The sequence below is a fragment of the Saccopteryx bilineata genome, chromosome 5, assembly GCF_036850765.1.
Source record: "Saccopteryx bilineata isolate mSacBil1 chromosome 5, mSacBil1_pri_phased_curated, whole genome shotgun sequence".
NCBI lineage: Eukaryota > Metazoa > Chordata > Mammalia > Chiroptera > Emballonuridae > Saccopteryx > Saccopteryx bilineata.
This window is the reverse complement of record NC_089494.1, coordinates 107,213,247-107,235,235: the sequence shown is the minus strand read 5'-3', so window position 1 is coordinate 107,235,235 and position 21,989 is coordinate 107,213,247. Positions and strand designations below refer to the sequence as shown.

The window sequence follows — 21,989 nt, the reverse complement described above, 5'->3', positions numbered from 1 at the left end:
GCATAAGACAGACACCAATGGCAGGTTGACATGTAGGAAGTATTTACTTTGTCAAAGAAGAGGGTGAGAAAGTATCTTTTTATCCTAATTTGCCAAATGTTGCAGAAGAAATAGATATAAACATAAACACACACATACAATTTTTACCACATTCTACCTGGAGACTGAAAGACATAAGAGAAGAGGACATGACCACTTAGAAGAGAACTTAAAATACTATTAAAGGCCCTGGCTGGTTGGCTCAGTAGTAAAGCATCGGCCCAGTGTGTGGATGTCCCAGGTTTGATTCCCAGTTAAGGCACACAGGAGAGGCACCCATCTGCTTCTCCACACCTCCCCCTTTAACTTCTTTCTCTCTCTTTTCCTCCCCTCCTACAGCCATGGCACGATTGGAGCAAGTTGGCCCTGGATACTGAGGATGGCTCCATGGCCTCTACATCAGGTGTTAAAAAGTGGCTCTATTTGCAACAAAGTTAAGGACCCCAGATGGGCAGAGCATCGCCCCCTAGTGGTCTTGCCAGATGGATCCCTGTCAGGGTGCAGGCAGGAGTCTGTCTCTCTGCCTCCCCCTCCTCTCACTAAATATTTTTTTAAAATACTATTAAAGTTCTTAACTTCTGAAGGTGTGCTGCTCAGTACACAGCCCACAGAGACACAGAAGCTGCCTCTAATAATAAGAGAAGAACTAGACCCAAAAGTTTAATGCAGTCATTTTCACTATCCCCAGAAACACATCTGTGAACAGTCTGTGACAGGAAACCTCAGCCCTCATAGGGTAAATATCCAATCTGTACATTGACAGAGGACGATCTACAGCAGCAGAGTTGGAAAAGTGAAACTGATAAAACAATTCAACAAATATTTTATTGGCTACCTATTCCGATCCATGCTATAGGCCAGGTACTGGGAGAACACAAATGAATAAAGCACATCCCTATACAACTTGCAAATAAGGGACAGAACTAATTTCTATTTCAGTACATGAGCAAAGGGCAAAGGAGTGACTTGTCTGATTTCTTGCTCTGTTCATATGGTTTATAGAATAGAAGAGATAACCCACACATCCTTAGCCCAGAGAGTATAAAGGAGTGACCAGGCTTCAGAAATCAGTGACTTAGTCTATTTCCCTGGACTAACCAGATTCTCATATATGAAAGCAAACCCAACCAGGTGGTTAGGAATGATGCTCATCAGCATTAAAATGTTTCGAAGAAAGTTTATGGACAATTAAACTAATTTACATACCTAAAAAGACCTCAGAGTTTCTTTGCTCTTCAATATTTGAAGCTCTATCGAATTCTTGTTTGACTTATCCCCAAAGTTAAGATAAATGGGTGACAGAACAACTATATATAGGGTTGGCATTAGGCATAAGTGGTACAGTAGTGTTTTTGTATAGGTTAAAGTCTACTTTGGCAGGAATTAATGTAATTATGTATAATGTTGAAAGATTATGACATTTGCCTATTAAGACACTACACAAACATTTCAATAATTTACTGGCTTTTGACTCTGTAAAAAAAATAAATGAAACAAAATCCCAGGAGATATTGCTAATGGGGTAACTGGAATAGAGGTTTCAAAAGCGCAGGGTTCAGGAAATAACAGTCAAAGAATAATGCATTTTAAGCCAAAACATATAGAGTGGTAAATGAATATTTAGTACTTACCACAAGACTGCTGTCTAGAGACAGCCTTTTTCCAAAGTCCCTTTTCTCAAGCTGTCTCTTTCCCTCCATGGGTGAAGTTATTTATTTTCCTTTGTAATTTGTAAGACTTCCCCTTCTGGTTCCAGGATCACTGCAAAGAGTGAACATGTTTTTTACTATCCAAGTGAATAGTATTTAGACCCTTGTTTTTAACTTTCTAACCAGGAACAAGTGTTGAAGTCAATAATACCCAGACCCAAAGAATTAAGTACAGAACTGGGCTCTCTGGACTCCAAAGATCTCTCTGGTTCCAAATGTCAGAGTCATCTTTACAGAGGCCCCTGTGTTTTTATAGGTTTTGCTTATGGTATTGGGGAATGGGTTTGCAGGTCAAATCAGCAGACTGTGGATAAAAGCAAACAGTCCATTTCATGCCACACTTGTTCCACACCCATTCTCTATCAGCCAGAGAATCACTGTTACTGTGCATAGATGCTGTCTGCAAATTCTGTGAGAACACACTGGCAACACCACACTCCCTATCAAAAGTTGTTGAGCCCAAAACCCAATGAGGAAAAACTGAAACACAAACATTACTGTCAATATTTAATTTTAAAATATTTAATATAAACATATTTGAGGAACATTATAAAACACATTTCCTTTGGGACAGGTTGATTCAGAAAGAATGGATGATGACATCGTAATTGTCAATGAGTATGTGAACACCCACTGCATTCTACCTATACTCCACTGAAATTGCTTGTTCTAGAATGATTATGTGTCTTGGTCAGTAAGGATATATCATATGTATTAAGAACTAGCTCCTAGTTTTCACCAAGATGTAACAGGCTTGAAATAAAAAAAAATATATATATATATATTTATATGAGGAAAGCCCAGGCTTTCCTACCCTTTAGCCAAGTGACCTTGAACAAGTCATTGAGCCTCCCTAAAATTCACATCTCAATTGCAATCAACAGCAATCAAATAATGTATGTAAAAATGGTTCAAAAGCAATATATGCACAGATTACAATATACACAGGTTACGTTACCCTTCAATAGTAGTTGGCATAATTTCATGGCTTTGATGATTCAGAAGTCATTTGAGCAACAGAACTGCTCATAATTGACACAAAACACATAGCCATTGTACTGCTGATACACAAGTGCTGAACTTAAAGAGCTATACCAATAAGCTTTTTTTAAAAATAATTTTATTATTTTAATGGAGCGACATCAATAAATCAGGATACATATATTGAAAGATAGTAAGTCCAGGTTATCTTGTCCTTCACTTATGTTGCATACCCATCATCCAAAGTCAGATTGTCCTCTGTCACCTTCTATCTAGTTTTCTTTGTGCCCCTCCCCCTCCCCCTCTCCCTCTCCCTCTCCCCCCTCCCCCCATAACCACCACACTCTTATCAATGTCTCTTAGTTTCACTTTTATGTCCCACCTACGTATGGAATAATGCAGTTCCTGGTTTTTTCTGATTTACTTATTTCACTTCATATAATGTTATCAAGATCCCACCATTTTGCTGTAAATGATCTGATGTCATCATTTCTTATGGCTGAGTATATTCCATAGTGTATATGTGCCACATCTTCTTTATCCAGTCATCTATTGATGGGCTTTTTGGTTGTTTCCATGTCCTGGCCACTGTGAACAATGCTGCAATGAACGTGGGGCTGTATGTGTCTTTACGTATCAATGTTTCTGAGTTTTGGGGATATATACCCAGTAGAGGGATTGCTGGGTCATAAGGTAGTTAGATCTATTTTCAGTTTTTTGAGGGACCACCATACTTTCTTCCATAATGGTTGTACTACTTTACATTCCCACCAACAGTGTATGAGGGTTCCTTTTTCTCCACAGCCTCTCCAACATTTGCTATTACCTGTCTTGTTAATAATAGCTAATCTAACAGGTGTGAGGTGGTATCTCATTGCAGTTTTGATTTGCATTTCTCTAATAACTAAAGAAGATGAGCATCTTTTCATATATCTGTTGGCCATTTGTATTTCTTCCTGGGAGAAGTGTCTGTTCATGTCCTCTTCCCATTTTTTTATTGGATTGTTTGTTTGTTTGTTGTTGAGTTTTATGAGTTCTTTGTATATTTTGGATATTAGGCCCTTATCTGAGCTGTTGTTTGAAAATATCAAATCCCATTTAGTTGCCTGTTTGTTATCAGTTTCTCTTGCTGAGCAAAAACTTCTTTGTCTGATGTAGTCCCATTCATTAATTTTTGCCTTCACTTCTCTTGCCTTTGGAGTCAAATTCATAAAATGCTCTTTAAAACCCAGGTCCATGAGTTTAGTACCTATGTCTTCTTCTATATACTTGTAGGGTTATCTCATTTTTTTTAATTTTTGAGTCTCTTTCTTCTTCTCTCTGTTGTGCCTCAAGTTGCCTGTCTTCTATTTCACTAATCCTCTCTTCTATCTGGCCAGTTCTATTAGCTAAGCTTGTTACCTCGTTTTTCAGCTCGTGAATTGAGTGTTTCATCTCTGTTTGATTTGTTTTTATAGTTTCAATTTCCTTGGAAATATATTCTTTGTGTTCATTGAGTTGTTTTCTGAGCTCCCTAAATTGCCTTTCTGTGTTTTCTTGTATATTTCAGAGGATTTTTAGGATTTCTATCTTAAATTCCCTGTCATTTAGCTACAAGGTTTTCAATATATTAAATTTTTTCTCCATAGATTTTTCCTCATCTAGTTGTGTTACCTCTCTTTCTTTTATATCCATGATATTTGATTTTCTCTTCCTTAATGGCATCTGAGGGTGGTTTTATTGATAGCATTAATGAGATTTAATAAAGAATAAAAAGTTAAAAAAAATGGAAGAGTTTTTTTTTAAAAAAAATTAATAATGAAATAAAGAAAAATAAAATAAAATAAAAATTTTTTAAAAAGGAAATTATTTCCCCCCCTCCTTTTTTTCCTCTCGTCTCCTCTCCCCTCTTTCTTGAGAAAATCTTGTGGTGGACTGTGAATTATATTGTACTAAATAGAACAAACAATGCCTGTAATGGAGGGCCTGAATTGGGGAGAAGTAATAAAGGGGCAAAAAAAAGCGGGGGGTATGGACCCACAAAAAGCAAATAAGAAAAAAAATTGGGTCAAGAAAAAAATGATTTGCTTTTAGGTGTTGGTTGATTAAGAGTTATGATGAGAGGAATAAGAGGGAAATAGGAAAATGGGGGGACAAATTAAAAAATTACTATTGTATTTAGTGGAACAAGAACTAGATAAAATGGAGAGCCAGGGACGGGAGCACTGCTAGTGTGTTAAAAAGGTGAAGTAAAAACCCCCCAAAATGCCACAAACATAAGTTTGAGACCCAGATAAGATATTGTTTGTTATTGAGGTTTGAATAAGAGGAGACGTAAAGGAGAAAGGAAGAAACTAATATAGAGGGAGAAAAGAAAGAGAGAGAGAAAAAAAAGAGGGAACTAAAAGAAGAAAAAAGAAAAAAAGAGGAGAGAAAGAGAGAGAGATAGAGAGAGAGTTAAGGTTTTGGAGTGCAACCCTCATAGAGAGAAAGGAAGAGGAAAGAAAAAATAATGGTAGATGTAACAATTATGGGTAGTGTAGTTCAAGGAGAGGAGAGAGTAAGACTGACAGAGAGTTAAATGATCGAATTAGAGGAGGAAAACAAAATATCAAGAATGAAGATAAGAGAAACAAACAAACAAATATAATAAAATGGGATAGGTTATAAAGTCTGTGGATTATTCTTGATTTTGAGAGGCTATCTTCTTGCTTTTTCTTTTCTCTCCCTCTTCCTGGTCAGTGACTCTGTACCCCAGGTTCTGCCCCTTTGGCACGCTCAGGTAGAGGTTTGCAGGTGATAAGTCTCTATGGCGATGTCATGTATTGTGCTTTAGTCTCGTTGGCAGTCGAGGCTCATTAGCATTTATAGGCTCCGCCAGTGAGAGAGTCTGTGTTCCTGGACCCTTTCTCCTAGTCTTTCCTTTCTCAATTAGTAGCTTGATAATCCAGCTATGGGGTTGCTGCTGCCTCTGCCTGGATAGTAAGAGGCTCAAAGAGCTGGCAACTCCCCACTCTATTGCCACTCAGCACAGGGCTCTGGGTAAGGCTCAGTCAGTCAGAGCTGCTAGCATAATCAGGCAGGGCTTCTGCCCACTCAAAGACCTCTGGCTCTGCCACTCTGTCCGGCAACACGGGCGGGCGCCCACTCCTGGGGCACTTGGAGGAAACTCTCACTCACTATCTGTGCGCGCAGACCAGGATATCAGGCCGGAAGTCTCACCCTCTGAGTGAAACCCCCGCCCGCACGGAAAAGTTCCAACGTTGGAATTGTCTCTCCCTACGTCCCTGTGCATGACTTTTTCAAGGCGCTGGGGCGGCCTGAGATTCCGCTTTTGGCCCACACAAAGGCCCCTGACTCTGCCCCTCTGAGGGATAACATGGGCGCGCACTGCCGAGGCACTCAGAGGAATCTCTTGCTCACTATCTGTGTGCAGACCAGGATATCAGGCCGGCAGTCTCACCCTCTGAGTGAAACCCCCACCGGCACGGAAAAGTTCCAGCGTTGGAATTAGTTCTCGCTCCCTCCCTGTGCGCGGCTTTCCCAGGGCGCTGGGGCAGCCCGGAGATTCTTCCTTCAGCCCACACAAAGGCCTCTGACTCTGCCTCTCTGTGGGACAACACGGGCGCCCACTCCCAGGGCTTTGGAAGGAATTGCTTGCCCACTATCTGCACGCGCCGACCAGGGGATTGGGGAAAATGGCTGCCCCACTTGTCTTTCTTTGTCTGGGTTTGGTGCAAGTGTTAGCTTGTATTGCCCGGGTTGCCACAGGAACAGTTTTTCCTCGGCTTGGATCTCTATGCCACAGCCTGGTTCGGCCGTTTGTGCCGCGGCCTGGATCTATTCACCCCCTTTACCCGCCTTAGTTTCTATATTCACAGTTCCCAGTGAAAGCCGCCCTGTTTAGGTTAGTGAGAAAGGCAGAGCATTTCTTACTCTCTATTTTCTTCAGGGTTTGATTATATATTTAGCCAATTTTTCGCTCGACCATACCTTCGGGTGTATTGCAAAACATCTGGAGGCTCCAAGGTTAGGTTTTTCTGTTTCTGGTTGAAGATCTTGTTGAGTTTTGGGGGAGATTTATCGGTATCGCTTCCTACCATGCCATTACTCTGACATCATCTCCCCAATAAGCTTTTTAATAACATTGAAATGAAATATTTTTCACAACTCTCTCAACTGTTCCAACTCTGAAGAGGATGCAAGAGACTGTACTTCACAGCCCACACACAGCATGTGGCCTCTGTCTCTTATCTCCTTGGCCAGGAGTTGAGACAGCTGTGCCCCAGACAGTCCATCCAAATTATAGTCAACAGTAGGAAACGGATGGACCCCTTTTCCAGCCATAGGCTCCCTCCTCCATCAGAAGCATCCCATCTCTCATTTTTCAGAAACACTAATTTTTTATTCTGTATTTTACTTGTACACTCAGAAACTCCTAGGAGTCCATTCTGAATTCAGGATAAAATCCAAATTTGTCAACATCATGTTCAAGGTCTACTTCCTGCCAATGAGTCTTTTACAATCGCAAACACACTAGGCACATTCCTGAGACCAGACTTTTGATCATACCTCTCGCCTCCATCTGGTCTGTTCCTCCCCTTGCTCCAGCGCCTGGCTCAGGTCCCAACTCCTTCACAATTTCTTCCTAGTTACTCCATTTGGCAATGATTTCTTTCTCTCCCAACTTTCATACAGGTCCTTAGGGATCTACCTTATTAATCACCATCATCACCTAGGATAGGTATTTAAATATACTAAGTTCTTAATATTTGTTTTTTAGTAGAGCCTAGTAGTTAAAAACAAACACTCAGAAGCATTTTCAGAACTAAGTTAGTTCTATACTATTACTATTGGCAAGACTACTAGTCAACAGACATCTGTTTGGGGGTTTTATTTTTCTCACTTTCAGCTGTCCCCGCCCATTTTGCAGCTCCCTCCCTTCCTCAGTGACTGGATGTACTGATAGCTTGGAGTACAATACTTTCTGTAATAATGAATCCAATCAGAGACTTTTCAGGCAATAAAATTTCCCCTCCATCAAAAACATGTCCCCTAAGTCTTATTCTAAAGAGCCTTGGAATTTGATGAGTCACACTAGATAACCTTATGATAGTCTGCACGTATTAATTAAATGACTACTATGAAGGATTCAATACTTCAGTGTTGATGACACAGGCATGTTTAAGAGAGACTTGGTTCCTGCCATCATCAAGCTGACATTCTAATGGGAGGACATAGAAAATAAATAAGCAAATAAATAACTCCAAATGGTGAACGATGTCTGCTCTGAAGGAAATAATTCCCAGGAGGTGGTGTAACAGTGTCAAGTACGGGGAAAAGGAGAGTATTTTGTAGAGAATGGTAAAGGTGAGAGCCAGCCATGTAAAAATACAGGTAAAGAGCATATCAGTTAGAAAGACCAGTTTTTCTGCTGGGAAGAAGCTGGGAAAGTTTTGTAGGTCCCAGCATAGGGAACCAGTTCCTCAGGAACAAAGCAAGAGGAATGTGTGAGAAAAGTTCTGAGATGTAAGCAACATCTGTATCATACAGGGTCTCCTAAACCAAGGGAACGTGTTTGTTCTAAACACAATATTTAATCTTAGAGTTTCATTCTCTACTTTGCTCCTAACTAGCTGATAGCATTAAACACATTATTTGACCAACTTAAGCTTCAGCTGATTCAGCTATAAAATTCATTAATAGTAGGACCTTTCTATAGAAAGGTTGGTATGATGATTAATGAGATGGCCCATTTAAGGAGCAGTGCCTGACACATAGTAGGTAAGCTTTAAATATTAGATATGTGGGGTACCCTTCCTGGTAAATATGATGAAACTCATTAAGAAGCAACTCTGGTGACCAGGTTTTATGCTCTATCATAGGCTAGTGAGGCTGACATTTTGGGAAACGGGGATCCTTTGGACAATTCTCAGATAGCCTAGTCTGCTGTGTGGAAGGCTGCTTGAACAGCTTATCATGACCAATTTCTTTGCATACTTTACAGCGTGAGTTATAGAGGCAGAGACTGACATTCAAAACATTTAGCAACTGATACAGCACAGGTATCAACTATCAGAAGGACAGTCCATGGCAACAGGCAGTATAACTGTAACATATGTCCTGGCCAAACTTCAGCCTAAGTGTACGCACTACTCTCCATCCCAAGGACTTGAAAATTTGTGTATTAAACTATAAAGTAATCGTAAAAAGGATCAAAGTAAAGTTATACAAAATGATCAAAGCAACATCCCCCCCTAAAAAAAGTGGCAACCAGAAAATGTCACTATGAAAATGGGAGGGATCAACAAGGAAAAGTCAGGAAGGCTGACACACTCCACCTCAGTGCTGTCGGGAGAGAGGGCCCTCATCTCCGTGACCAGCAAGCACTGCAGGTCGAGAGGGGATGAGTACGTCACAGCACAGTGACTCTGCGGTGTCCCACTGACCACTTTATCACCCAGCAAACTCTCTCGCTTAGAGACCACTGTCATGAAGTGAACTTCTAATTTTACTTGATTCCTGTGTAGGTTTACATAGAGAAGAACGTGCTGATCAGCAAATATAAGCAGGCAATCTTTTGGAAAGTTACATATTTAGTACAAATTTGCAATTTGGTGTTGGAGAGGCTGTGGAGAAAAAGGAACCCTCATACACTGTTGGTGGGAATGTAAAGTAGTACAATCATTATGGAAGAAAGTATGGTGGTTCCTCAAAAAACTGAAAATAGAACTACCTTATGACCCAGCAATCCCTCTACTGGGTATATACCCCCAAACTCAGAAACATTGGTACGTAAAGACACATACAGCCCCACGTTCATTGCAGCATTGTTCACAGTGACCAGAACATGGAAACAACCAAAAAGCCCGTCAATACATGACTGGATAAAGAAGATGTGGCACATATACACTATGGAATACTACTCAGCCATAAGAAATGATGACATCGGATCATTTACAGCAAAATGGTGGGATCTTGATAACATTATACGAAGTGAAATAAGTAAATCAGAAAAAACCAGGAACTGCATTATTCCATACATAGGTGGGACATAAAAGTGAGACTAAGAGACATTGATAAGAGTGTGGTGGCTATGGGGGGGAGGAGGGAGAGGGAGAGGGAGAGGGGGAGGGGGAGGGGCACAAAGAAAACTAGATAGAAGGTGACAGAGGACAATCTGACTTTGGGTGATGGGTATGCAACATAAGTGAACGACAAGATAACCTGGACTTGTTATCTTTGAATATATGTATCCTGATTTATTGATGTCGCCCCATTAAAAATAAAATTATTAAAAAAAATTTGCAATTTGGCATCCAATTCTTAATATGCATTAGCTAGGTATTTGCTTAGCATATTAGTCAGCTTGTACTGCCATAACAGAATGTCACTGACTAGGTAGGTGGCTTAACAATAGAAATTTATTTTCTTATAGCTCCAGAGGCCAGATGTTCAAGACAAGGTGCCTGCAGCATTGGTTTCTGATGAGGTATCTCTCCTAAACTTGCATTTGGCTGCCTCCTCTCTGTGTCCCATATGGCCTTTTCCCTGCACACATGCTTCTGGTGTATCTTCCTTTTCTTTTCTTTTCTTTTTTTTTTCTTTTTGTATTTTTCTGAAGCTAGAAACGGGGAGAGACAGTCAGACAGACTCCCGCATGCGCCCGACCGGGATCCACCCGGCACGCCCACCAGGGGCTACGCTCTGCCCACCAGGGGGCGATGCTCTGCCACAACGAGAGCCACTCTAGCGCCTGGGGCAGAGGCCAAGGAGCCATCCCCAGCGCCCGGATCATCTTGGCTCCAATGGAGCCTTGGCTGCGAGAGGAGAAGAGAGAGACAGAGAGGAAGGAGGGGGGGTGGAGAAGCAAATGGGCGCCTCTCCTATGTGCCCTGGCCGGGAATCGAACCCGGGTCCCCCGCACGCCAGGCTGATGCTCTACCGCTGAGCCAACCGGCCAGGGCCTATCTTCCTTTTCTTATAAGGTCACCAGTCCTATTTAATGAAGCCCCACTCTTAAGACTTTATTTAACCTTAATTGCCTCCTAAAAGGCCCTTTCACCAAATGTATTCACATTGGGGGTTAGCGCTTCAAGTGTGAATTTTCAGGGATTAATTTTAGTCCCTAAGAGCTCTGGTCAGATTTCAAAGCTTAATCCTATTTCATGTATTAATAATCAAATTTCTGAGTCTAAACTGCTAAGAGAAAATGCTAGGTGTCACTGGCTATTCCAAGATCCTACCTCTCTCTGATCATTTCACTGTTAGGTTTTACCACCACCGCTACTCACCCCACCTTGCTGTGCATATTCTCTTCTGTATTGTAGGTCAAGAGGTGCAAACCACATTATCAAGATTTCTTAGCTGACCACGTTGGATTCTGCTGCTAGAAGGCAGTGAGAGATCAGAAGGCAACAGAAAGGCAGAAGCCACTGTGCTTCCAGCTCCAGATTACCAGCATCAACAGTTGACTATAGGCTCCCGTGACTTCCCTGATTCCCCCAAAAGCTCAGCGTAAGAAAAGGCAGCTGCAGCTTCTGGGTCTCTGGGTACCAGCACCTTAGGCCTTTTCTCCCCCAGCCCTTCCAGCATTTTCACAACAAATTTCATGCATTATTTCCCTTTCTGCTTGAAATACCTAGAGTAGCTTCTCGTTTCCAGACCTGGCAGTGATGGACGCACACCCCACACAGGTGCCTTTGGACATGCCGCCAGCCTCTCTGGCACAACTCCTGGCTCCTTCTTGAGTGCCTTCTGAAATAACAGCAAGAACGTAAAAGTTCTCCAAGACTAGGTCCCTGGATTGCAGGGACAGTATTTTATGTTCCATGTTCTCCTAGATAGTATAATGCCTTATGCTACCAACAGGGCAGACACTGAACGAGCATTTGTTGTTTGTATGAATAAATAAATGAGTGAACGCTAACGACTGTCTTTGTGAACACATAAAAAAGGCAGCGTAGCAATGTATCATTCCTAAAGCAAAGAAATGCTACACACATTTATAACACTGAAATTACATACTTTTTTAGCCAAACATACAGACACACCCAAGCCTTAAACATTTTATGATGATTTTAAAACAATTATCTACCTAAAATGACTGATAGGCCCTATCTGCACTTACAAAGTGCCATAAACCATTGTTTGTGTCTTTTCTGTAGCTGCTCACAGTTCTGTTACAAAGAACACACGTCTGCCCTGAGTGCTGGGCTGAAAGCTTCTCCTTCCCTCCACGGGAGGGGATGGTCAGAGTTGAAGGCAGGCAGGCTATAAATCATCGATTTTTGACTGACAGTCATTGATACTGATCTTCCCCCGCCTCCTCACATACATTTCTCTCTGGCTGTTGAAAATTCTATTTCTTGGTAACTGAAGAAATCTGGGTTGGCCTTAATAAATACTCTTCAATTTTCCTCCATAGTAACAGCATTTCAGAGGTAGACAGACCCTTTAATACTCCTAGAGATGTCAGTAATTTTTTATTTGCTAAACTTTGTTAATATGTCCTTTATGTAGGCCTCATAGATGGGGATAAAAAGATCCCCATCTTTTTATCTGTATAATAAACTGTATAATTTTCAATAACCTAATAACACCTTTCAAAAAAATCCCAAAGGCACATTTCATCACGTGCACATAGTTGAACACACGCAGATTCACTCTCACACAATCACACATGCACACTTAAACACACGAGGTCATACATTCATACACATTCTGAGAATAGTTTTCTCCATCTCAATTTCTGTTTCTCGCTTCCTTCACTCCCCAACCCTGCTTTGAAATTTTAATGGTAGCACCTGACCACTGATGGGTACATCGAATAGAGCATTGATCTCGGACGTTGAGGATCCAGGTTTGAAACTCCAAGGTCATTAGCTTGAGTGCAGGCTCCCCAACTTGAGAGTGGGGTCACTAGGTTGAGCATGGGATAACAGATATGATCCCATAGTCACTGACTCAGCTGGAGCCCCCAATCAAGGCACATATGAGAAACAGTGAACAAATAAAGTGACAAAACTTCAAGTTGATGTTTTTCATCTCTCTTCCTTCTACTCTCACGTTCTCTCTCTCTCCTTTCACACACTCTCTCTCTCTCTCTCTCTCTCTCACACACACACACACACAAATTTAATAGTAGCACCAGAAGAAATGGAGAAACATGGTAGAGCCAAAAGACATTGGATGATTTGCTTCCCAGCCCTCTTTACCATGTAACTTTAAATTTGAACATGTTCCATAACTTCAAGGAGTCAACATTTCCTAATCTGTTTTCATCAGGTTATTGTGAGGTTCCTATGAGATCATGTATGAAAAATCCCTTCCATATCTAGATTCAAGATATTTATCAGTCAGCTTCATTAAGGAATAGACCATGTAAAATATGATTGTTTACAGCCCAATTAATGTCCAGAGAACAGAGACTGTGTCGATCTACTGGCATATGCCCTGCAGCACCCACCACACCGGCTCCTATAGATCCTATAAAGAATTGCATCCTTGGATGGTTGGCTCAGTGGTAGAGCATCAGCCAAGAGTGTGGAAGTCCCAGGTTAGTTTTTTTTTGTTTTTTTGTATTTTTCCAAAGCTGGAAACGGGGAGGCAGTCAGACAGACTCCCACATGCGCCCAACTGGGATACACCCAGCATGCCCACCAGGGGGCGATGCTCTGCCCATCTGGGGCATTGCTCTGCTGCAACCAGAGCCATTCTAGCGCCTGAGGCAGAGGCCACAGGGCCACCCTCAGTACCCGGGTAAACTTTGCTCCAATGGAGCCCTGGCTGTGGGAGGGGAAGAGAGAGAGAGGGAGGAAGGAGAGGAGGAGGGGTGGAGAAGCAGATGGGCGCTTCTCCTGTGTGCCCTGGCTGGGAATCGAACCTGGGACTCCTGCACGCCAGGCTGACGCTCTACCACTGAGCTAACCAGTCAGGGCCTGGAAGTCCCAGGTTTAATTCCCAGTCTGGGCACACAGAAGTGACCATGTGCTTCTCCTCCCTCCCTCTCCCCTTTTTTTCTTTCCTCTCTCTCTCTCTTCTCCTCCCATAGCCATGGCTCCATTGATTGGAGCACATTGACCCCTGGTGCTGAGCTTTGTGGAGCCTCTACCTCAGGTGATAAAAATAGCTTGGTTGCAAGCATGGCCCCAGATGGGCAAAGCATCAGACCCAGATGGGGGTTTCCAGGTGGATCCTGTTCCAGTGCATGCAGGGAGGGGGGGTGTCTGTCTTTCTATCTTCCCTCCTCTCACTTAAAGAAATAATAATAATTTCAGACCTGAACATACCAAAGACAAGTCAAAAGGGCATCAAGTTTCCTGTTCCTGACAAGATAGCTCAGCAAATCTCCATACTGGCTGCTCCTGGAAGACTGTATAATATACCAATGAGCAGGTCCCACTGTGAACCAGGAGAATCTCTATGGACACAGGCCCCAGGCACCAGAGGACAGTGAGAGCAGCCATGGTCTTAGAGACAAAAATGCTTCTCAAACTTGGCTGCATAGTAGAGCCACCTGAAGAGTCAGTGAGGTCTATCCCCAGGCCAAGTAAAGCAGGGTCTCTGGAAGTGGGACCCAGTCATTACTTTATGATCCCAGAATGAGTCCAGCACACAGCCAACTCAGCACTGTTCTGACGGGAAAGCCCACCCCCTTTCTTGGTCTCCTCCCTTTCTCAAGTGCTGAGGGACATGCAGCTGCCAGCAGCAACTGCTTTCCTTTAGCCACTGTTAACAGCAGTTCTTAATCTGCACACTCTGAGCCCCCAAACTATAAACGCTGGCAACAGACCACCTGGGTCAGCACCTCTGCCCGACCCCACTCGCTCGGGCGCTCACCATCCCGCTGGTCTCCCGCCTTGTGCAGAAACTAATGCTGAATACAGATAGAACTATCACATCCAGATTCCAGATCAATGTGCAGATATCTTGGAGACTTGGAGTGGAGCTATAACGTGGAGGAGGAGGGCAAGAATGTCCAATACCAAGGACAAGACGGGCAGAAAACTGTGGCTCAGATGCTCCCAGACCCTGCTCCCTTTCTCCCCACTGTTGTCCCTGGGAGCAGGCCGCTCTTACTCCAAAGTGTCTCTAGCAGGAGGGGGGGACAGAAATTATGAATTTTTAAGATTTTCTTATGGCTACAAAACCAGAACGTTTGAAACTCCTTCAGCTTTGTATTAAAATCTTTTTATCCCCCTCTATGAGGTCTACATAAAGGATAGCAGAGGGCTTGCCCTATACTTTAAACATATACACACAACATTTCATTTTGGAAGATACATTGGCTCAATACACTGCATTGATACATCCATTCATGATGTATACAGGTAAAGGAGTGTGTGGATGCATGCATGGGTATGTGTATATGTGTATGAGTGAGTATGTGTGCACATATGCATGTATGCACATAGCTCTCAGTAAACGGAAAACTGCTATCTCCATTCTGGACACAAGTATAAAAGCGCCAAATGGTGTGACTTTCCGCCATAGGTGTCTAAATCCTAACAGCACCCTGAGGCTGACTGAGAAGACTGACCACTAACATACTCCGTAAGTGTGATGTCCACCCTGTCAGACAAACTCATGGCAGGAAACACTGTCTGAGGGACATGGCAACAGCTCTTTTCTTTGAAGTGGAGAACATTTTTGCATGATGATGAAAACTAGTTTTAAGAATTGGTTTCCTGAGCTCATGTTTATTAAACTTTCCCCCCCCAGATGCTGTTCAGTAGCTCAGAGCTGATGATTTACAAGCTGGACAGATGCCCTAGCATCACTTCCCCCTTGCCCCTTCCAGATAATGGCACCTCCAACCCAGAGAAGTAGGGGTACAGCAAAGGCTGGTCTGGAAACCTTGGTGGTTGTTGAACACACAGCTTTGGTAAACTGAAAGTTAAAAAATTGGTATTCAGGCCCTGGCCGGTTGGCTCAGCAGTAGAGCGTCGGCCTGGCGTGCGGGGGACCTGGGTTCAATTCCTGGCCAGGGCACATAGGAGGGCGCCCATTTGCTTCTCCACCCCCCCCTTCCTCTCTGTCTCTCTCTTCCCCTCCTGCAGCCGAGGCTCCATTGGAGCAGGGATGGCCCAGGCGCTGGGGATGGCTCCTTGGCCTCTGCCCCAGGCGCTGGAGTGGCTCTGGTCACGGCAGAGCGACGCCCCGGATGGGCAGAGCATCGCCCCCTGGTGGGCAGAGCATCGCCCCTGGTGGGCGTGCCGGGTGGATCCCGGTCGGGCGCATGCGGGAGTCTGTCTGACTGTCTCTCCCAGTTTCCAGCTTCAGAGGAATGAAAAAAAAAATTGGTATACATTTGAACTAAGTTTCTCAGGAATAGAGGACAGGGAAAATGCCTTGAACCTCTAAAATGTCCCAAATTCAATAATTTCCAACGCTTATCTTTGAAATCTTTTTAAAGCTTAAATATAATTCATATGTCATAAAATCCACCCTCTTAAATTGCACAATTCAGTGTCAGCCTTTTCTGTTACTCAATACTTAACTCACTTGCTACAGACACTGGGGTTGTGTTCTTCTCTTAGCACGGACACAGAGGAGTGATCTCATCACTGCTTGAGCTCCAGCAAGCCCAGCTACCCCACATCACTGCCATTTTGGGTAGTAGCATCCTGGATATCTTAAGTTAAATTCTTCAACTTTATGTTATGTGACCCTCAGCAATTTTCATGACTTTGAGCTATTTAACATCTTGACCTCAGATTTCCCATAGATAAAATTAGGAAAATAATAACAGCAGTCACCTTAACAAAATTGCTCTAAGGATTAAAATGATGCCCATTTTAAAATACTGAAGTAGATGCTCAATGGCAGTTAGATAGAATTCAACAGAATTCTGTTCATTCAGGTGCCAGTAATAGTTATTCAATATCCATTTTGTCCAAGTCCTGTGTTAAGCCCTACAAAGGAGAGAGTGGAGGAGAAGAGGACAGGAAGAGAAGAGGAGAGGAGGAGAGGAGGAGAGAGGAGGAGAGGAGGAGAGGAGAGGAGAGAAGAGAGAGGAGAGAGGAGAGAGGAGGAGAGGAGGAGAGGAGAGGAGGAGAGAAGGAGAGGAGGAGAGGAGAGAGGAGAGAAGGAGAGGAGAGAGGAGGAGAGGAGAGTGGAGGAGAGGAGAGAGGAGGAGAGGAGAGAGGAGGAGAGGAGAGAGGAGGAGAGGAGAGAGGAGGAAGGAGAGGAGGAGAGGAGAGGAGAGGAGGAGAGAAGAAGAGAGAGGAGGAGAGGAGAGAGGAGGAGAGGAGAGAGGAGGAGAGGAGAGAGGAGGAGAGGAGAGAGGAGGAGAGGAGAGAGGAGGAGAGGAGAGAGGAGGAGAGGAGAAGAGAGAGGAGAGGAGGAGAGAAAAGGAGAGGAGGAGAGGAGGAGAGGAGAGGAGGAGAGGAGAGAGGAGGAGAGGAGGAGAGGAGGAGAGGAGGAGAGGAGGAGAGGAGAGGAGAGGAGGAGAGAAGAAGAGAGAGGAGGAGAGGAGAGAGGAGGAGAGGAGAGAGGAGGAGAGGAGAGAGGAGGAGAGGAGAGAGGAGGAGAGGAGAGAGGAGGAGAGGAGAAGAGAGAGGAGAGGAGGAGAGAAAAGGAGAGGAGGAGAGGAGGAGAGGAGAGGAGGAGAGGAGAGAGGAGGAGAGGAGGAGAGGAGAGAGGAGGAGAGAAGAGAGAAGGAGAGGAGAGAGGAGGAGAGGAGAGGAGGAGAGGAGAGAGAAGGAGAGGAGGAGAGGAGGAGAGGAGAGAGGAGGAGAGGAGGAGAGAAGAGAGGAGAGGAGAGAGGAGGAGAGGAGGAGAGGAGAGAGGAGGAGAGAAGAGAGAAGGAGAGGAGAGAGGAGGAGAGGAGAGGAGGAGAGGAGAGAGAAGGAGAGGAGGAGAGGAGGAGAGGAGAGAGGAGGAGAGGAGGAGAGAAGAGAGAAGGAGAGGAGAGAGGAGGAGAGGAGGAGAGGAGAGGAGGAGAGGAGGAGAGGAGAGAAGAGGAGAAGAGGAGAGGAGGAGAGGAGGAGAGGAGAGAAGAGGAGAGGAGGAGGGGAGAAGATAGAGAGGGTAAATGAGAAAGAGGAAAGAAGAGGAAGGAGAAGGATGAGAAAAAAGAGAAGAAAAGGGAGAAAAAGAAAGAATAAAAAAGAAGATGAAAAGTACATATCTTCAAATTCCAAGCAATTTAAAATCTAAGAGGGAGTAATGATTTATATGTTCATTTGGATAATCCTAGAAAACATGCCTTTATTGTCATTCAAAGTACTTCCAGCTGATTTCCAGACACAAACTGTTGCTACATTTTTACAGTGTATGAACTGAAATCTAAGAGACATAATGACGGGCGTTCTGAGAAGGATAAGCATTTCAGCTCCAGCTGCCCTTCTCCAGCCATCTGTTCTCTCTCTCCCAGTCTTTCTTTGTAAAGATTTTCCCTGCTGTTTAGTTCCCTCCTCTGCCACTTCTCCATTTATCACTTTAGAAAAGTTTCTAGTTCATTATATGAAAAGTCTACATGTTGCCCATAAACTCTTAAAAGGAAGTCAATGTAGAAATAAACAGATAAATAAGTTTTAAAAATAAATAAATTGTGCACATAATCCCAGTGGATTGGAAGAACATTTAGATAAGGGACTAGGGAAAAGAATTTTCAAACTGTGTCATCTGCTTACGCTAATGAGTTAATTAAATTAGAAAATTCCATTGCCAAAAGCAAAAACATCTAAATACATGGGATGCTGGGGGAATTATACACCCATAATACTAAACAAATTCTGTTCAAGCTTTCTTTTTCTCTTTGAGAATGCTGTGGAGAGCTACACTTAAAAAACCATTCAATTTCAAGAGTATATTTTCCATCTGGGGCCAGTTGGGCAGAGTATGCTCTAAACTCTGCAAATCCCACTGAGAGGCAACATGACTTGTTAAGAAAACAGTTTATGAAAAGTAATGTGTTGTGAAGATTCGAAAAAAGGTTTAGCTATGATTTCCCCATATATTGCTGAATTCATTATTTTCCATTAAATGCCTTTACACACAAGTGAAAAGTCAAAACGATTCAGGAAATAGATATAATAAAATAAGTTGAAAACCGATGCATTTCTGCTAAGCCTTTAGCTGATAATTACAATATTTTCAACTATCTGAAAGCTCTTTTCACTTTAAGAGGTTATTCACTTTTCTTTTGTAGTCTCATCCTTCCATAACCCTCCTGATCCAAATAAATCTGCTTTGAAAAAAAAAGGTAAAAAACTTAGTATATAAAAATTAAGGGATTAATTCTTAAAAGCCCATTAAGATACAAAACCAAAAAAACAATAAAAATAACCCTTAATAAACCATAAGATGTAGACTATGACATTAAAGATATCCTATGTAAAAGCATCTTTCAAAATAAAATGCACAAGAGAAGTCTCAAAAATGTTTATCTTCTTCTATTCAGTGTTTAATTAAATTCCCAGTGCCATTCGCTTGCAGGGAGAGAGTTGAGCTTAAATCTCTTTAAAAGGTAAAATAGGAGTTCTGATCAAGATGGCAGCATAGGTAAACAAAGTACTTGAAACCTCCCGTGACCACATCAACATTATGGCTAAACTACAGAACATCCATCATTCAGAACCACCTGAAATCTAGCTGAACGGAAGTCCTATAAATAAGGATATAAAAAGCCACATCAAGACTGGTAGGAAGAGATGGTCCCATATCCTGTGTGGTGGTTTAAAATTGGAAGGAATATCTCAGCTGTGGAGGTCTTCCCTTAGGAACCACAGGACCCAGCCCCATATTAGAACCCACAGCCCAGGGTTCCAGGGCCAGGAACAGAGGTCCCTATACCTTCTGGCTGTAAAAACGAGAGAGAATCTGAGGGAAATGCAGGGTTGCTTGGGTCCTAGGCAGTTCCTCTTAAAGGGCCCACACACGGACTTACTTGGACTCACTTGCTGAGCTCCAACACTGGGGCAGTAGCTCTAAAGGTGCCATACAGAGATATACAGGGTGAAACTGGCTTGTCTGGCTTCAGAACTGCTAGCAGAGGTCGTTGTTCCTTTGCTGAGCCCTCTCCCACAGAGCTGGCAGTTGGGCCCCATAGCTGAGTCTCCATCTACTTGGCTCACACCTATCCTAGTGATTTCCTGAGACTCTGCCCCACCCAGCTTGTGAGTCCACCCAAGCTGTTTCCAGTGGCTTTTCCACAAAATGGCCTTTCTTGGCTTATGTTTCAGATTTTTCTAAAATCTCTCAAACAAATAGCATCTGGTCTCACCAGCATACCTTTCTCTAAGTGGCCCCAGGCCTGGCACTAGTGGCAACCAACTTGGTTCACAAGATGGCCTTTCCTGTCCACCTCAAATACCAGCACAAGTAGCAGCCATCTGTAGATCACTCTGTAGCTCATGCCAGGTGGTTTCAGGCAGGACACAGGCAGTGGCTGACCTCACAAATCCCAGAGGCACCAGAGCTAGTGCACCTGTGGACAGCTTCAGAACACACCAGATTACAACTAAACCACCTCCATGGAGTGACACAGTAAAGGCAAACTTGACTGACACCAAAGCCCCAATGAAGTGAATCCTGCCCTATAAGGTTAGGCCTGCACAGCAACTCCTCCACTGTAGTTGCAGCCAGTCTTCACAAGTCAGCAGCATAGGGGTCAGTCCCTTCCAGTGATGTGACAACAGCAATCAAGACTCAACTACAACCCACATCCACACTGCCCACAGGGGGTATGCACCCAGAGTGTCCTGCTTGGGTCCCCGGGAAGGCTATATGACTGAAACCTAGATAATATCTACTACACAAGATCACTCTGCCAAGTCTGAGACATGTATAAGCTCAGCCTAATACATAGAGTAAAACAGGAAAGCAGCTAAACTGAGAAGACAAAGAAACATGTTCCAAATAAAAGGAGAAATCTCCAGAAAAAGAACTAAACAAAATAAAGACAAGCAAACTACAAATAGAGAGTTTAAAACAATGGTTATAAGGATGCTCAAGTTAGTTAGTGGGAACTTCAACAGCATTAAAAAAGGATATGGAGGGGCAGGATGGCGATGGAGTAGGCGGACATACCAACATCCACCTCCCAGAACCAAAGTGGATTCCAACTTAATTTTTAAGAACCATCATCTGGAAAAACCAACTTTGGACTAAACTAAGAGGACTCTTCAACCAAGGAACACTGAAGAAGCCACACTGAGACTAGTAGGAAAAGCAGAAATGAGGAGAGAGCTGTCCAGCTCCTCAGAGTGAACAGCAGCCAGGAGAGACTCGTATGGCGGGAAGTGAGTTTAGCGGAGAGGGGAGGGTCCTGGGCTACAGGAACAAAGCCCCAGCCTGCAGCCCCAGAGCCTAGAAGAGGCATACAGACAGTATTTAGCTGGAAACAAGTCAGACTACTATATGTGAGAAAGAGACAGACTTCTGAGACCCAGGAGTCTTCTTAAAGGGACTGCGCAGAAAACCTCTTTCACAACCACTTACCCGGGGTTCCGGGGGATGGGGAGAGAGGAGAGGACCAAAATAGCAGGAAGAGAGTGTAATCTAGAAGGCACTGGGAGAAACACTTTGAGGGACAGTCACCCTAACCCCTGAACTGAGTCACTCCCCAAATCTGAAGTGAATATTTCCCCTGGAAAGAGCAATACCAGCAAAGGGAGGCAGGACACCAGCCAAACATGCTCTCCCACGGCACTCAGAGCAGAGTCGCTTAGAAGGAGGGAGTTTTCAGGATGACAGTAGTGAGTCTTAGGGTCTGAGCTTCAGCACCCGCCCCCACACAGCTGAGGGCTCGCCAGAGGGCAGGAGGCGGCCAGACATGGAAGCACGGTTCCGTTGGCAAGGGCGGAACCCAAACAGCCACAACTGAGGCCCAGGTGTGAGCTCAGTCTTGCCTGGTGGGGGGGTAGAAGGAATGCGTGAAAGTGGTTAGGCCCAGCTGCAGGCCACCTGCAATCCCGCCTGCGAGGGGGAAGGGCAGGAACCGGAAGGGGCGGAGACCCGCTGCTGAGCAAGAGTGCATGGGTGCACAGCCTCGCCCAGGCCGCGGAACCAAGGCTTGCAGCCAATGCAGGGCAGGCTCCTCCTGCGGGGGTGGGCGAAAGCCCAGAACAGGTGGAGACCTGCTTCAGAGCACGGGTACTGCAGCCCCACCTGGCCCATGGAGCTGAGGTTTGCAGCCAACCCGCAAGTGGGCTCCTCCAGCAGGGGCGGGGCAAAAGCCTGGAATAAGGCGAAGACCTGAAGCTGAGCAAAGGTGCTCAACACTGCCTACAGCACATAATGTGACCCACAGGGGCAGGTTGAAGGCTGAGGCCA

The 21,989-nt window shown here is 44.0% G+C and overlaps 1 protein-coding gene across 5 annotated transcripts in view; it reads right to left on the bottom strand.

Annotated features, from left to right (window-relative positions):
* The window catches only part of NCKAP5 (NCK associated protein 5), a 1,181,736-nt gene that overhangs the window by 972,630 nt on the left and 187,117 nt on the right, over positions 1-21,989 (bottom strand). For all 5 annotated transcript variants that reach the window (XM_066233486.1, XM_066233488.1, XM_066233487.1 and 2 more), the window contains one exon: positions 1,671-1,800. In XM_066233486.1, coding sequence (XP_066089583.1) covers positions 1,671-1,739 — 69 coding nt within the window. In that variant the 5' untranslated portion in view covers positions 1,740-1,800. The remainder of the gene's footprint in view (positions 1-1,670; positions 1,801-21,989) is intronic.